This window comes from Echinops telfairi, unplaced genomic scaffold (assembly GCF_000313985.2).
Source record: "Echinops telfairi isolate 266 unplaced genomic scaffold, ASM31398v2 ScPeMD7_40;HRSCAF=151, whole genome shotgun sequence".
NCBI lineage: Eukaryota > Metazoa > Chordata > Mammalia > Afrosoricida > Tenrecidae > Echinops > Echinops telfairi.
The window spans coordinates 257,049-272,202 of record NW_022103938.1 but is presented as its reverse complement, the minus strand read 5'-3'; the positions used below and the strand labels follow the sequence as shown (position 1 = coordinate 272,202).

Genomic DNA, 15,154 nt, shown 5'->3' with positions numbered 1-15,154 from the left:
CTGCCTGGGGTTTGTTTTTTGTTTGTTTGCCTTTACTGTACTTTAGAGGCTAGCAGCTGGGATGGCCCAGTGTGGGGCAGGATTCAGGATTCATTATGGAGTTCTGTACTCATGTGGTGCTCTGGTTGTACGGTGAGCCATCTGCCCATTGCCACTGGTTCTTCCCGTCTGGGTCTGACAGCGTCATGTAGTAAGCAGATGATCTTTCCAGGTTCTGGAGTATGACTTTCTGAGAGAAGAAAAGAAAGAACCCACAGACTTTGGAGTACTTGGGTTGTACAGAGTGCCTTAGGGGTGTAAAGAAAAGAAGAGGAACCAGAAAAAGCCACAAGGCCCCTGACCATGTTTACAGGACTCTGTGTCAGTGCAGGGCAGAGCCAAATCCATCACTTAAGAAGATCTGACTGTGAGAGAGAGGTCTGTCCATGATCCTACCGAGTCCCCATCTCCTATGCACTTTCCATGCACTCTCCTCTAAGCGATTGTTCTCTTTAAAGTTGTGCATCAGACAATGTTCTAACCAACTCATTCATTTTTGTTTATTAATATCAAAGATGGCTTAACTTCATTTATCCTCATTGATTGTGATGTTCAAGATTCAATATCATTTCTCCTTTCCACTTAATGACTCTACTTTATTAAGCAGTTAATGATATATGAAACAATTCTATGTTGAAAGAAAAAAACAAATATCCACCTGATGATTTCTCATCCTTACACTAAGCTTCCATATAATGCTCCAATATTTATGGGGGAAAGGTTTTATTAGGCCAGAACAGAGGTATCAATTGTAAAGGCTTGGGAGCCTCTCTTATTTACTTTCCTAAAAGCCCTCTTCCACAACACCAACCCCCCAGAACAATAAAACCCTCCTCTCAACCCCAGGCCAGACTCCTGCTTCAGCGTGTATCAGCAAGTACCTGCTCCTCCTTGGTGTTGACCACCAGCAGATGAACTCCCATCCCTGAGCAGGTCTTCTGGCTCTCATGCCAAGTTTCCTTTTCAGAAGAGATAAGGTAGCAGCTGGTATTAGATATTAACCACTTCTCTGAGCAACAGGCCCAGGCTTTTTCTGGATTGGGAAAAGAGACCAAATTGCCCCTTTAGGAATAAAAAAAATACTATTTATATGTCAATATTTGTTGTGTTTTTCTTTGTTTTAAAAGATAGTTCCAATATAACCTCCTCCCTGGGGGGCGGTCAATAGAAAAGTGGGTGAAGGGAGATGTAGCACAGTGTAAGATAAGACAAAATAATAATTTATAAATTATCAAGGGTTTGTGAGGGAGAGAACATGGGGGAGGGAGGGAAGGGGGAAAATAAGGAGCTGATACCAAGGGCTCAAGTAGAAAGCAAATGTTTTGAGAATGATAAGGGCAATGAATGTACAAATGTGCTTTGCACAATTGATATATGTATGGATTGTGATAAGAATTGTATGAGCCCCCAATAAAATGATTAAAGCAAAACAAAAAAGATACTGTCTAAGCAGAAAGGAACCTGCTGGAATATGGGACTATGCATTTAGCTGCTCATCAAGAGGTCAGAGGTCCAAACCCACCAGTTTATCTACAGGACAGGCCATCTAGAATGTCAGCACTGTCTGTGGATCAAGGAGCTCATGGGAGGTGGGGCTGTGAAACACCCAGTGCTAGACAGAGTTCCTGCCAGCCAAGAAGGTGTCTGGGCTCAAAGACCTATTCTCAGAAGAAGGCCTTGACATTCCAGAGGGTAAGTGGGACAGAGTGGCTGGATCTAGAAGGAGATCTTGGCCACCATGGGTGGCTGGGAATAAGAACCTCTCTTTCCCTGTTAATTTTGTTGATATGAGTTGATGAAGAATGTACACCTTGAGACATGGAGAAGCGAGCACATAGCGCCCACTCCACAAAGATATGCCGTGGTCCTTAGGCAGAGTGAAGGCTGTGCAGCACTGCAGACTCATGATGGGGGTTGGCCACACCCCTGATTACCCAAAGGATGTGGGTAACAAAGAGGAGATTGCTTTTGGGTCACCAGCCACCAGCATGGATGCTTGTGCAGTCGTAGGCAAGTGGAGTCGATTGTTAAGGTAATCCCAATGGAACATACTTGTAAAAGTTCATAATGACCATGATGTGTCAGCCTTCTATTTGTCCACTCCACCTAACTCCTCTCTTGCTGGTTTTGGTCAGCTTCTTCTAGTCAGCACTCAATCCATTTCCCAATATTTTCCTCTGAAATGCAGAGTTTCAACATTATCATCCACATCTGTTTCATTTGGTTTTCTGTGTCTCTGTTTTAGAGAGTTTGGGTAGTGTGGTGCCTGTCTGCTATCTCAATGGAAGCGTTGATTCTACAATAGATATAGAATGTTTCCCGAAAAGGCCCAGATCCACTACCATCAAGTTGATTCTGACTCACAGTGACCATAAATAGGGATTCTGAGGTTGTAAATTTTTACAAGAGCTTCCATAGACCATCTGGTGTGTTAGAACCACTGACCTTGGGGTTAGAAGTCCAAAACTTCCCCAACAGAACATTAAATTATGAATATATTAAAACAATCTTGTAAAAAGGCAAAACAGAGTTTCAGGACTTTCATTACCTGATTGCAAGATTTACTATGAAAAATGAAATCATCAAGAAAATTAAAATACTGCAATATTAGCATTTGAATAAATAATAGATAAATGAACAAAACTATGAATCCAGAAACAGACTCATATATAAGTTCAATTGATTTCATTTTTACATTTTATGGAGGGTTCTTACAGCTCTTGTAACAATTCATACATCAATTGTATCAAGCACATTTTTACATATGTCATTATTATTTTCTTGACATTTACTTTCTATTGAGCCCTTGATTTCAGCTTCTCTTCCCCGCCTTCCATCCACCCACCCTGGTGTCCACTTGATAAATTATCAATTGTTATTGTTTTCATATTTTACACCGACCGCTATCTCCTTTCCCCCACAGTCTTGTCCCCCTGAGGAGGGGGCTATGCGGTTATGTGTTGAATATCATTATAGGTTGCCCCTTCTTCCCCTTCTTTCTCCCGCTTTCCCCTGCTCTCCTGGTATCACTACTTCCACGCTTGTTCTTGGATTAGGTGTGTTGTGAGCTCTTATCTTTTATTGGTACCTGTGCACAAGCTTGGGTCTAGCCCGCAGTGAAAGGCAGTACTAGGGTCATGATAGTGGACGGTGAGGAAGCCTCAAGGAACAGAGGAGTCTTGTGTTTCATCAATGCTTTACGCCACCCTGATTGACTCAACCTTCCTGGTGACCCCTCTGTAGGGGATGTCCCATTGTCTACAGATGGCCTTTGGACCTTTGCTCCAAACCACCTCATTCTCAACCATATGGTTTGTTTGTTTGGGGTCTTCTGATCTGTTACTCTGTCCCAGTAACACCTCATGATTGCACAGATTGGTGTGCTTCTTCCATGTGGGCTTCTTGCTTCTCTGCTAGATGGCTGCTTGTTTAACTAAAAGCCTTTAAGACCCCAGACACTATATCTTTTAATACCCAGGCATTATCTACTTTCTTCACCACATTTGATTATGCACCCATTTTGTCTTTAGCAATTGTACTAGGAGGATTTGTACCAGGAGCAATTGTACCACAGAATGCCAGTTTGATAGAACTAAGTGTTCTTGTATTGAGGGAGGGCAGGAGCAAAGGTCTGAAGTCCGTTCAATAACTCAGTGCATTACCATAGAAATATATGTACCTAGGCCAATATCTCTATTTTTATGGATTAATGTATTTACATATGTATATACTTATGCTTATATTTCTATCCATATATTTGTTTCCTAGATCTTTCCTCTGTTTCCTTTCACCTTCCTCCTGCCCCACTATCACTCTTACCATACTTCCACCTCTTGGTAATTCCTCTCAGCTAGATTGCTGTTGCTTCAATAACCCAAGATCTCTACATTCTTGTTGTTATTGATTTTAGTTCCCTAGTTGCTCCCTATCTATGGTGTTGTTTGCGCACCACTCCTTTCCCCTACCACCTCCTCCCCTCAAGACCATTGGTCCCATTGCTTTCTCCTCTAGCTTGTTTCCCATGCTTATTTTCTGTAAGTAGGCAACCCCCAAATAAGAGACCAATCAAAAACAAAACAAAAGAAAAAGTATACATGATTCCAGGTCTGTCCACTGACCTTTATAACTGTCTCCCCACTAGACCCAGAGAAATTCTGGGAGTTGTCCCTCCCAGCCTGAAGTCTATTTTGGGGACTCTTCACAGGTTTTGCATCTTTTCTTTGCTCCTGTTACTATTCTGCTATGTTCCCTTGTTGGTTCACTCCGCTGCAGGCAGGTGCAGCCTGGATGAACTCCCCACCGTGTGTCCAGAGTATTGTCCTCTGCCGCGGTATGCTCCAATGAAGGGACAACATGTCTTGAGCTGTTGTCAGCCCTGCTGTACTCTCTGTGTCTTAGCAGCTCCATGCAGGGACGTTGTGTTCAAGGCTTGGTGTGCTGATATGGGGTCTAGGTTGTCCCTTTCTCTTTTTCCTTCTCAGTTTGCTTCTGTGTTGACCTGCCATGTCAGCCCCATTCCCCAACCTGTATGTTTAGTGTTGTCCTCTGTAGCACATATGTTTATGGAGGGGGTCACTTTGGCTCTGATTGGGGCCATTTTTTCATGCATTTCTCTCATGGTTATGGTGCCCTCAAGGTCTGGTGTGCTGTGGTTGGGTCTGCATGCACATTCCCAATTCTGTGGAGACATAAACAGTAATCTCCCCCTGGGTAGGTTAGTGCCCTGCTCCCACGCATGGCATCAACTCCCTTCTCACACACACACCTTTTCCCTCCCCCTTCTCCCCTTTTCCCTTATTTGTGCTACAATAACATGTACCTCCTTGGGTTTGGTCTGTCCACATCCTGAATGCCTGTACCTCAACCCATACAGTGTGAGACTTTCTTCTATACCTACTGTGCTGATTACACTTACCTCAGGGACTTATGTTTGCCTGGTCCTTTTTTTGACCGGCTAACTTTGCTTAGCATAATTTCCTCCAAGTCCTCCCATGAACGATGTGCTTCATGTGATCCTCAGTGTTTTTGCATGATGTGTAGTATTCCACTGTGTGTATGTGCCAGAGTTTTCTAACCAACTGGTCTTTTGATGGAAATTTAGGTTGTTTCCAAGTCTTTGCGATTGTGAATTGTGCCACAAAAAAACATTGGAGCTCAGACAACTGGCCGTGGTTTATTTCTTACCTCTTTGGGTATATGTCCAATAGAGAGATAGCTGGGTCATATGGTAGCTCAATTTCCATTTGTTTTAAATATCACCAGATCCCTTTCCACAGAGGCTGTACCTATATACAAGACCAGCAGCAGTGGAGGAGAGTTCCTAACTTGCTACATCTTCTCCAATATTTGTTGCTCTCTGGTTTTCTGATTTGGGCTATCCTCAAGGGTGTTCGATGATATCTCATGGTTGTTTTAATTTGCATTTCTCAACACATCTGCCTTCTGAAATACTTGTAAGTAGCTGAGTCAAGGAGATTTGGATAGAGAAGTGAAGGGTATGGGTTAAATAGAAACACCATTTGGGAAACAAAAACTTGGGCACAAAGTTTCTTGGATATACACGCATGTGTTTTCCCTGTAAAACATATATCTCTTTCGGAAAAATTCTATTGGGGATCATGTCATTAAGAAATAAAATGAGGTAAAATGTATTGAAATATTATTCAATGTCATACTATAACAGTATGTGTTTAGATTTTTTAATTTTTATAAGAAATATGAACAGCCACAGGAGGACTAAAGTTCTACTCTTGTTATAACTCTTCAAAGGATTTTTAAATTATCAAAATGCACTGGAATTAAGCTTTAAAATATTGTGCATTGTATCATCTCTTTATTTGAATTCTCAGGCATAATTTTTGAAGTCCAGGTATATAATTTTAGCAGAACTCTGTTACATTCACCAAATACAATAAAAAATAAATATATGGAAACAACTTAGAAGCCAGCATAGATTGGGAGAAAATATTTCCAATACATATATAGAGAATATACCTTATATCAGGAATATCTTTTTAAAAACAATTCCTAATAAGGGCAAGATAATACAATGTAAGAATTGAGGGAAAGAAAAAAAAGAATTGAGGGAAGAAACATTTAGCAGACATTACAAAAGATTTTGTGTGAATTGTCAATATATATGAAAGCATGTTCGATAACTTGTTATCAGAGAAAAAGAAATTAAAATAAGATACAACTTCTCACTCATAAGAATGACATTTTTTTTAAACTGACAAGACCAAGTATTGTGAGGATATGAAGAAACTGAAGCTCTCATACATTGTTTAGAGGCAGGTGAATTGGTACAACTATTTTGGAAAACAGTTTGGCAATTTCGTACAAAGTTAAACATACACCAATCTCACAAGCCAGAGACTTCATGCGTAGGTATAAAGCTCAGAAAAATAAATATAAAGTAGTTTTATTTGTGTTGTTGTTAAATACAGCTGAGTCCTTGTCAACATATAATGGGCCCATGGCACATAGAACTGCCACATAGGGTTTTCTTAACTGTAATATTAATGAAAGCAAACTGTCATGTCGCACCCAGTGGGTTTGAACTGTCAATGTTTTGGTTATTAGAGAAATACTTAACATGTGCAAATTGGAAAGGCCCAAACATTAACAACAAAAGAAATAAATGAAAATATATCCATACAGAAGGATATAATTCACAATTAAATGTATTGCTGGAAATGTAAAAACATAGATAAGTCTAAAAACCAAGTTGAGGAAAGAAAGTAAAGGCAAAAGAAACACGAATCCATTTATGTGAACTTCTACAGCTCACAACACAAATGCATGTTGATAGAGATCAGATGACTGTGTTTTTAGGATCCGGGCCCAAAGGAACATTCCATATTGATGGAAACATTCTTTATATGATTTGATATAATGGCTATGTACATTTGATAAAAATCATTGAACTGTCCAGTGAAAACATTACTACGCATAAGTTATCTGGGCTGTGATCTGAAGCGTCAGCAACTCAAAACCACCAGTAGCTCCTCAGGAGAAAGATGGGGCTTTCTACTCCTGTAGACAATTACAGTCTGGGAAACTTACAGGGCAGTTCTATCCTGTCCTATAGGATCACTGTGTCAGTACTGACTCGATGGCAGTGAGTGTTATAAGCTCTATCCCAGTCAACTCTGTTGCGTCCGTCAGGATTCACTCACAGTCTACTCATTGGAAAATGGACCTGTTCCTACAATGAAATTTTCAGAAATAGCTGAATAGTAGCTAAACCAGACCCTCATAAACAGGATGTAATAAAACTCAAGTGGGGTAAATCTATAAAGACAATAACTAAAATAAGAGTTCCTGGGGGGTATGGCAGGGAGGGGGTGTAATGGGGAGTTGCTAGCAAGGAATACAAGAAGGAAGAAAATGTTTTGAAAATGATTGTGGTAACAATTCAACAACACTGCCTGATATGACTGAACAATTGAATGGTGTTGTCTGAATTATGTCCTAATAAAATGATTTAATTTTTTAAATTATAAAAGTATATCTAGGCAAGAGTTCTTTTCTCTGTGAACCATAATGTTCATGTCTTCCCAAGGTTGGGAAAATATAAGGACTCATAATAATAAAATAACTATCAGTAGCAACTCATTGATACAAGTTTCTTTGTTCATGTTCATTTCATTTTCTTTGGAAGAGAGATTCACTCACAGATCCTACTGAGCACAAGAAAGGAAAAGAACAGGTGTAAAAGGGAAAATGGGAATATGCCTACACGTATATTAGATCTCACAGAGTATATTTGTATTTGTGTATGTATATTTGCTGAAAATACATCCCCATGAATGTGATGGAACCTACAGGGGACAGAGTTATGAATACTTCTTAGACATAACAAACTCCTTAAAGCTGCTGGGCCTGAGGGACTAGAACCATAGTCTTAAGAGACACTGAAATCCGTTGTCATTACATAATAGACAAAGGCAGTGTTCTACAGCCTACTTTAGTGAGTAGTGAGTGGGGTCTTAAAAGCTAGTGAACAGACATCACAAGTGCAACTATTGTTGTCTCCTCATTTACTAGAAAAGAGAGTGATGGGAATCAAAAGATACAATGCAAACAGTTAATCCATGGATTACTGGACCGCACAAACATCAGTCTCCGAAATCCTGAGAACAGAAGACCTAGGTGATGCATGGCAACCACTACCAATTGCTCTGAAAAGGACCACAGTAGACAGTGCTGGGTTAAGTGGGAGAAAAATGTGGAACAAAGCCATGAAAGAGATCATGCCTTTAGTCAGATAGAGACTGATGCCCCCCATGAGACTATGGCCATTAGTTACCCTTCAGATCTGAACTGAACTCACCCCTGTTAGAATAATCAACCATGTAAGATCAACAGGGTAGCATTTACCCTAAAGCAAAGTTCAGGAGGTCAGGGAAGGGGAGGAAAGGACACAGGAAGCACAGGGACGAACTGTCCTCAGCGATGGTACAATGAGGGGCTGCAATGGATGAGTTGAAACAAAATGTGAATGAATACTTGGATATAAAACTAGGATCAGCTCTATGAAACTTTACTGAATTAAAAATTTTTTAAGTTTCAAAAACAATTGATAATGGGTGATGATAACATCAGGTCATAAAATGTTGGCATCTTTACATAATTGCCAAATCACTGGGAATTATGACCCAGTCAAATTGACATAACTTTAATCATCACAACCAGCCTTACTCTTCCTGCACATTCTGGCACTTCTCACTGTCAAAAACATATCAGTATTCCACAGGATAGGCAGGCGGTATTTTTTCACTGTGCAAAAATGTGAATTTTGAATGAAATATTTAATAGGTGAGAAGTCTATGTATACCACAATCCTAAATAATAGTTCTTCACTATAAAATTCCATTGACAACTATTTTAACGTTTCGTAGAGTATTTCGCTATACTAGCATTAATTAAACCTTTATACTAAGCATTTGGTTCAACAATTAAAATGGTGTCACATTATTTTATCTGGCCTTGCATGATTGAGTTCATCTTTGACGTGTTGTGGGCCATTGATAGAGGATTCTTTGTTCCCCATGCTAACAAAAAGATTGACTGTTAAGACCCACCACATGCAGTCCAAGGGTAAAAGATGTAGCAATTTGCAGCCAATAATATTTATAGCCTTAAAAACCATAAAAGCAATTCTAGTTCACATACACCTGCTAGGAGTAGAAGCAACCCCCAACAAATGGGCATGTTTGAGGATTTTTTGTGCATGTATGATGTGTGTGTTTTGTACCACTGATGATTTATGCTTCTGTATTAAAATCACTAAACAAAATCAACATTACAAGAATCCTGGAGGGTTGTCAGGTAGTAATAGTGTCTCAATTTCAGAGAAATCAGCAAGGTGGCCAGTCTAATCCCAATGAACAAAAGTATTTTCCTCAATTCTGGACATCTCACAAAGTTGTCTACCTCCTCCTCCTCTATTTACTACATGATTGATCAAAAGAGTGTGGAGTGTTAGTTGATTTATTTGTTTGTATGCTTTGTCATTATCAATTTGTGGGTTGTTGTTTTTTTTCATTTTATTGTGGTAAAATATTTTAATTGACAAATACTCATTTTAGGTGTACAATTTGGTAAAATTAATTAGCATGTGTACAGCCATAATTATTATTGATTTACAAATTTTTTCATCACTTTACACAGAAATTCACCTATTTTTCTCCTGGTCTCATCCTCTGTCAAACACTAATAAACAATGGTCTCCATGCATTTTCCTATTCTAGATAAGTCATGAAAATTGGATAGTATATTATTTGAACATTTTGACCTTTATAATAAGCCTGGTGTTCACAAGGTTAATGCATATTGCTCCTACATGTACCACAACTTCAGTTCTTCTCATAACTGAATGATATTCCATTGCATAGATATACCACATTCTTTTATCTATTGATGGTGGGTGTTTTCACTTGTTGCTATCATGAATAATTATTCAATGTATAAATATCTATTTAATGCCCTGCTTTCAGGTCTTTGGGGTATACACATCGGAATGGAATTCCTGAGTCATATGGTAACTCTCTGTGTAACTTTTTGAGGATCCATCAAACTTTTCCACAGAGAATGTGTTTAGTTACATACTCACCAGCAATGAGTGAAGGTTCTAATTTTTCTTATCCTCACCAAGACTTAGTACTTCCCATTTATTTATTAATAACCATTCCAGTGGGTATTTGTTTGTTTCTAATAGGAGTAGAAACTATCAGGATTAATATAAAAAAACACAAACATGCTAAGAAAAGTTTCATTCATAGGGTCCAATTTTCATGCTGAATAAAGTAATATGTGAGCACACTTCTTTAAATAATTCTAAAAATAATCTTTTATTTTATTTTACTATAGATGGAACATTTATTTATACTTTAATGAAGGATTTTAAGATTCACCTTCTAGATTCTTATCCAGTTGGTTTTAGCTCATTGTGACCCCATGCGTTGCAGCACAGAACTGCTCCATTGGGTCTTCTTGGCTGCATCCTTTACAGGGCAGATTGTCAGGCCTTTATTCCTTGGCACCACTGAGTGGACTTGAACTGTCAAACTTAAGGTTAATAGTTGAGTGCAAGCCATTTGCACCACCCCGGAACTTTCTTCTAAAATAATGGTTTCACATTGTAATAGTAATAAATAACATAACATACGCACACCTGATTCTCAGCATTTATTTTTTGACAATTATATACATAGGATTTCATGTAATATGTGCATAACATTAATTATACAGATTAAATTATGTTACAAAATAAATACTGACATAGTCTGGCATTTTACTTACTGATGGTGAAATTCATTTACTCTCACTTTAAAAATTGTTAATGTTTTTTAAAGTAGTAAAAATTGAATGTGCTTTTTATTTGTTTGCAAAATATTGGTTCAAAAGATGCTCCAGTTATATATTGTTAATCAATAACACACACTGTTGTGAGTTGACTTGTGCTCCCCACAAAAGATATGCTGAAGTCCTAACTGCCCATACCTGTGAAAATGATCATATTTGGAAATAAAGTCCTTTCAGGCATAATTAATTAAGATGTATTCATGCTGGTTTAAGGTGAGTGTTAAATCCAGTTTTATAGGTGTTCTAGTACGAAGAGAAGATAATACAAGAAGGTTCACAGGGAAGAAGGTTATGTGTAGACAGAGGCTGAGACTAGAGTGATGCGCCTACAATCTAATTAATTAAGATGTATTCATACTGGATTAGGATGAGTCTTAAATCCAGTATTATAGGTATTCCTGTAAGAAGAAAAGACAATATAAGACTGGTTCAAAAAAAAAAGACTAGTTCACAGGGAAGGTTATGTGTAGACAGAGGCTGAGATTAGAGTGATGCGCCTACAATCTAAGAACACCATGGATTTCCAGAAATCACCAGAAGCAGGAAGAGGCAAGGAACAATTCTTCCCCAAAGCATCAGAGAACATGGTCAAGCTGGCATCTGGGTTTCAGACTCTGGACTTCAGAGTCACGAGCTAATCAACCTGTGCTGGTTTAAAGCACCAGCTATTGGTACTTAGTTATTACAGCCCTCGGCTGGGGGTGGGTGGGGGATACTGTTGTTGCCATTGAGTGCATTCCAACTCCTAGCGACCTGGTAGAACTGCTCTAGAGGGTTTGCAGAGCTACAAATCTTTCACAGAGGCAGACTTCACATCTGTCTCCTACAGAGCAGCTGGTGAGCTCAAACGACCCACTTTGGGGTTAGTAGCTGAGTTCTCCCTTAGGGAATAATACATACATACTGTACTCCCAAACCTAATGACTTTAGAAGTACTGTATTATTTCTCACAATGCTTTCAACTGACTAGTGCTCTGTGTGATGGTTCTTCACATTCGTTTCAGATTTTAAATACAAGCCTACATGAATTCTATTACACACAACTTTGACTTCCTGGTGCTGGGAGGAAATGGAAGGAACGGGGCTCTGAACCACAGTCATAAAATGCACAGTAGATGGAAGGGAAGAGCCCCCGCACTGATTCACCAGTCTGCTTCACCCCAGTCCCAGCACAGAGTCTCTTCTATCAATCAATGGCCTTTAGGAAAGTGGTTCTTTTTGCCTGTCTTTCCTATCTATGCCCATATTATTGAAATAACAGTGAGAAATTTTCATTAAACATAAAGTAAAACTCCTCCGATTGTTGGATAAGTTGCTCTCTGAGAGTTAAACTGGTAAATTCTACTTATAATGGATAAGATTATAACTCTTTAAAAACAACTCATCTTAAAATACACTTAGAAAAAAGTGGGTGGAAAATGGAATGGCTCAGCTGCATCAAGATCAGGCATAAACTCAGGGGTCACATCAGGAGCTGCATACGGTTATGCAAGGATAGCCATGGATGGGACCCATTAAAAGTCCTATGACAAGACAATGAATCACAGGCTTTCTTTTTTTTTTTTTTTTTTAACATTTTATTAGGGGCTCATACAACTGTTATCCCAATCCATACACACATCAATTGTGTAAAGCGCATTTGTACATCGTTTCTCAAAACATTTTCTCTCCATTTAAACCCCCGACATTAGGTCCTCATTTTTCCCTTCCCTCCCCGCTCCCCCCTCCCGCATGAGCCCTTGATAGTTTATAAATGGGTATTTTGTCATATCTTGCCCAGTCCGACGTCTCCCTTCATCCACTTTTTGGTTGTCTGTCCCCCAGGGAGGAGGTCACACACAGTTCCATGTAATCGGTTCCCTCTTTCCTACCCATTCTCCCTTTACCCTCCCTGTTTTGCCACTCACACCACTGGTCCTATAGGGCTCATCCGTCCTGGATTCCCTGTATTTTCAGTTCCTATCTGTACCAGTGTACCTCCTCTGGTCCAGCCAGTCTTGCAAGATAGAATTCGAGTCATGGTAGTGGGAGCGGGGAGGAAACCTTTAGGAACTAGAGGAAGATTGTATTTCTCATCATTGTTACATCACACCCTGGCTGGCTCATCTCCTCCCCGAGACCCCTCTGCAAGGGGATCTCCAGTGGCCTACTAATGGGCTTTGGATCTCCACCTGCACTCCCCCCATCATTCACTATGGTAAGATTTTTTGTTCTGATGATGCCTTACACCTGATCCCTTCGACACCTCGTGGTTGCATAGGCTGGTGTGCTTCTTCCATGTGGGCTTTGTTGCTTCTGAGCTTGATGGCCACTTGATTACCTTCAAGCCTTTAAGACCCCAGACGCTATAGTTTTTGATAGCCGGGCACCATCAGCTGTCTTCACCACATTTGCTTATGCACCCATTTGTCTTCAGTGATCCGTTCGACACCCCGAATCACAGGCTTTCTTGTCAGCATATTTTATATTGTGGGAGAACAAAATGATGGGCATGAACTTCAGTAAAAGTTCTTTGGTTTACAAAAGCACATCAAGGCCCATTGTCAGAAGGAATCCATGCACCAAACTACAAAATTGAACCAAAGAAAATAATTATCAGAGTACCTGATGAATAAAATTCTATGTATCGTCATTAGTAGTGATCTCGATTCATTCTCTAATTATAAATTTCTTATGGTCAATCTCCAATTTCTTGGTCTGCACCCGATGCTAAATGCCAGTACTGAATAGAGAATGTCAACGAGCCCAAAGTGTCTACTGGAGCAAAGCTGAAATGTACCTTAACTCGATGGGCACTGCATGCCTACTATTTCATCATGTGCTTTTTGTGAGAAGTAATAATCTGCCTGGGAGAAACAGAAAGCAATTATTGGGATCTTTTTTGCTTTAAAGCATTTCACAAAAAGAAATCTAGGCAGGAAAAGGAATCATATCAACTGATATCATCCCTAATTATATCATTAACTAGTCTGAGAATCACACAGAAATTAGGAACGAAATCTCACACTTCCTCCATGTACCCATGGAGAGTTCCGAAAATACAGAAAATGCTTAAAATTTTACATTTCAGGAATGAACAGATGTGTGAACTGATCCCATAATAAGCTCACTAGGTGACAGCCAACTGACAAGTTTCACGGGCAACCCTTACGAAAGATGTACAAATAGAAACAAACAAACAAACAAAAACCCAAATGACCTGTGCCTTTCACAGTGGGTCTCCGTCTAACCACAAGTCCCTGGAGAATGTTCCATTCAAAAGTAGACCTTCTTCATCTCACAAATTGATCTTTGATGAGCATCACAACGGACATCATTCCAGCCCCAGCCTCCTCTAGCAGAATTTATCATAACACACTGCTCATCACGATGACTGGGTTCACCAGGACGCCAGAATCTGGAAGGGAGGGAAGGGATGGTACGACTTCTTCACACTGTGTTTGAAAAGGTCAGAGGCTGAGGGAGCTGAGGCTGAACATGTGGAATCTAGGTCAAGTAGGTCCAATCATTTCTTCCCCGTTCTCATTCTGCCCCCTTCTGCAAGGCCCCCCAATTGTAAGCAACTTCTCCTCCATCTCTGGACTTTCCCTTGAAAACTGACACCACCCAGAATTCCGCTAAGAGTTGTACAACAAGCCAATAAAATGAGTTTTTAAAAAAGAAATCCAGGATACATTAAACACCTTCCCATCAGTCACCCCAGAGACCCCCGTTTACTTCTTCATCCTTGATCTGTTCTCAGGGGACAAGCAAACCTGTAGCATTTCCTTAAGTGATGAAAGGGCTTCCTCCAGGTCCTAAGTTTCCATAGCGTTTGTTCTTCATAACTTGCTTTTGCAGTCTGGGGAACTGGTTAAGATCTCTAGATCTGCTACTTACTCCCTATTATTTTGGCCAAATAATTTAATCTACTTGAATCTCAGGTTTCCTATCTTTTAAAGGGGATTAGGTAGTATCCACATATACTTGACACATTTGCATGAGGATCAAAGGTGGTAAAGTTATCTAAAGTAAATAGTTATATTACGATGATCAGAATTTTGCGCTTGCTCTATGATAGAAATTATTAATTAATTATAATCTTAATATTTTTGCTTTATATAGGGATATAAATATGGTTAAAATCACAGACTTCAGTGACAAATAAGCATGAGGTTTTGTTTTTTTAAGCTTTTTCTTGTTTTTTGTTGCTGCTATATTTTAGTGGCTAGGAGCTGGGGTTGCCCGGTGTGGGGCAGGATTCAGG

The 15,154-nt window shown here is 39.5% G+C and overlaps 1 protein-coding gene across 1 annotated transcript in view; it reads right to left on the bottom strand.

Annotated features, from left to right (window-relative positions):
• Positions 1 to 14,117: 14,117 nt before the first annotated feature.
• Positions 14,118 to 15,154, bottom strand: part of LOC101650111 (C-type lectin domain family 4 member A-like) — a 7,342-nt gene continuing 6,305 nt past the window's right edge. The window contains 1 exon segment of the mRNA XM_013008525.2: positions 14,118 to 14,305. Coding sequence (XP_012863979.1) covers positions 14,164 to 14,305 — 142 coding nt within the window. The 3' untranslated portion in view covers positions 14,118 to 14,163.